Source organism: Anneissia japonica, unplaced genomic scaffold (assembly GCF_011630105.1).
Source record: "Anneissia japonica isolate Jap-2015-1 unplaced genomic scaffold, ASM1163010v1 scaffold54025_len1147_cov184_single, whole genome shotgun sequence".
NCBI lineage: Eukaryota > Metazoa > Echinodermata > Crinoidea > Comatulida > Comatulidae > Anneissia > Anneissia japonica.
Genome location: NW_022723430.1, coordinates 1 through 1,147, shown reverse-complemented (window position 1 = coordinate 1,147; position 1,147 = coordinate 1). Strand labels below are relative to the sequence as shown.

General features: G+C 31.1%; 1 protein-coding gene across 1 annotated transcript; it reads left to right on the top strand.

The window, feature by feature from the left end:
* Positions 1 to 175: 175 nt before the first annotated feature.
* On the top strand, positions 176 to 562 carry LOC117112202 (the record flags this gene model as incomplete). The annotated part of the gene is made up of 1 exon (XM_033255275.1): positions 176 to 562. A coding segment is annotated over exon 1 (387 nt), but the record flags the coding sequence as incomplete, so codon positions are not given.
* Positions 563 to 1,147: the final 585 nt, after the last annotated feature.

Below are 1,147 nucleotides of genomic sequence, written 5' to 3'. Positions count from 1 at the left end.
TATATATATATGTATATATATATGTATATATGTATATATATATATATATATATATATATATTACTATTGTTAAGATCCTCGTGGTTTGGTATAATAATCAGCGTTTTCTTGTTCGTTGGTCAAGTACGTACTCAAAATCTTTTACTGTACCAATGGAGTTAGGCAAGGTGGAGTCATGTCTCCATTGCTCTATAACTTTTACATTGATGAGCTCAATATTAACCTAAACCAATCTAATTATGGCTACATTATCTCTGATGTTAAAATCAACAATCTCAGTTATGCTGATGATATGGTGATAATGGCTCCATCTCTCTCTGGATTGCAGGGGCTTATTGATATTTGTGAGAAATATGCAATTGAACATGATATCACTTATAATGCTAAGAAATCTGTATGCATGCTATTATGTCCTAAACAGCGCAAGCTTACAGGTGGTAAACCTGAAGTATTTTTATGCAATAGCGAACTTGAATTTGTTAAGGACTTTAAATATCTTGGACACATTATAAACAATGAGCTTAAAGATGTACAGATATTATGCGAGTATCGATGCTTAAGTGTAAGATCTAATTCATTGCTAGAAAGTTTAGTAAATGTTCTGATAAGGTGAAATGCATGTTGTTTAAATCCTTCTGCATAAATATGTATTGTGAATCCTTATGGTCTAGTTATATAAAGGAACGTTGAAGAAATTGCAAGTTTGTTATAATAACGCATTACGTATGATACTTAAATTACCACGCCACAATAGTGCCTCAGCCTTGTTTGTTAACTGTGGTTTATTATCCTTTATGGAAAACCTCAGAAAACCCACATATGGCTTTTGGCATAGGCTTCACAGTTCTACTACTATTATGTGCATTATGAATACTGCATTTCATGGTTCAGCAATGCATGCAAAATGGGAATATACTCTTGGAGTTTTAGTTTAGTTCTGAACCAACTGGTGTGTCCATGAGATTCTTGGTTTTTTTATTCTTAGTAATTTTATTCATTGTACAGTACAGTATTTCGATATTATGTATTTGTCTTTAGTTATATTTTATATGTACTTTGTTTACGAAATAAAGAATAAATAAAAGAAATAAAATAATACATACACACACGACAATCGACACACATATACGTACAATTATAGGCCTAA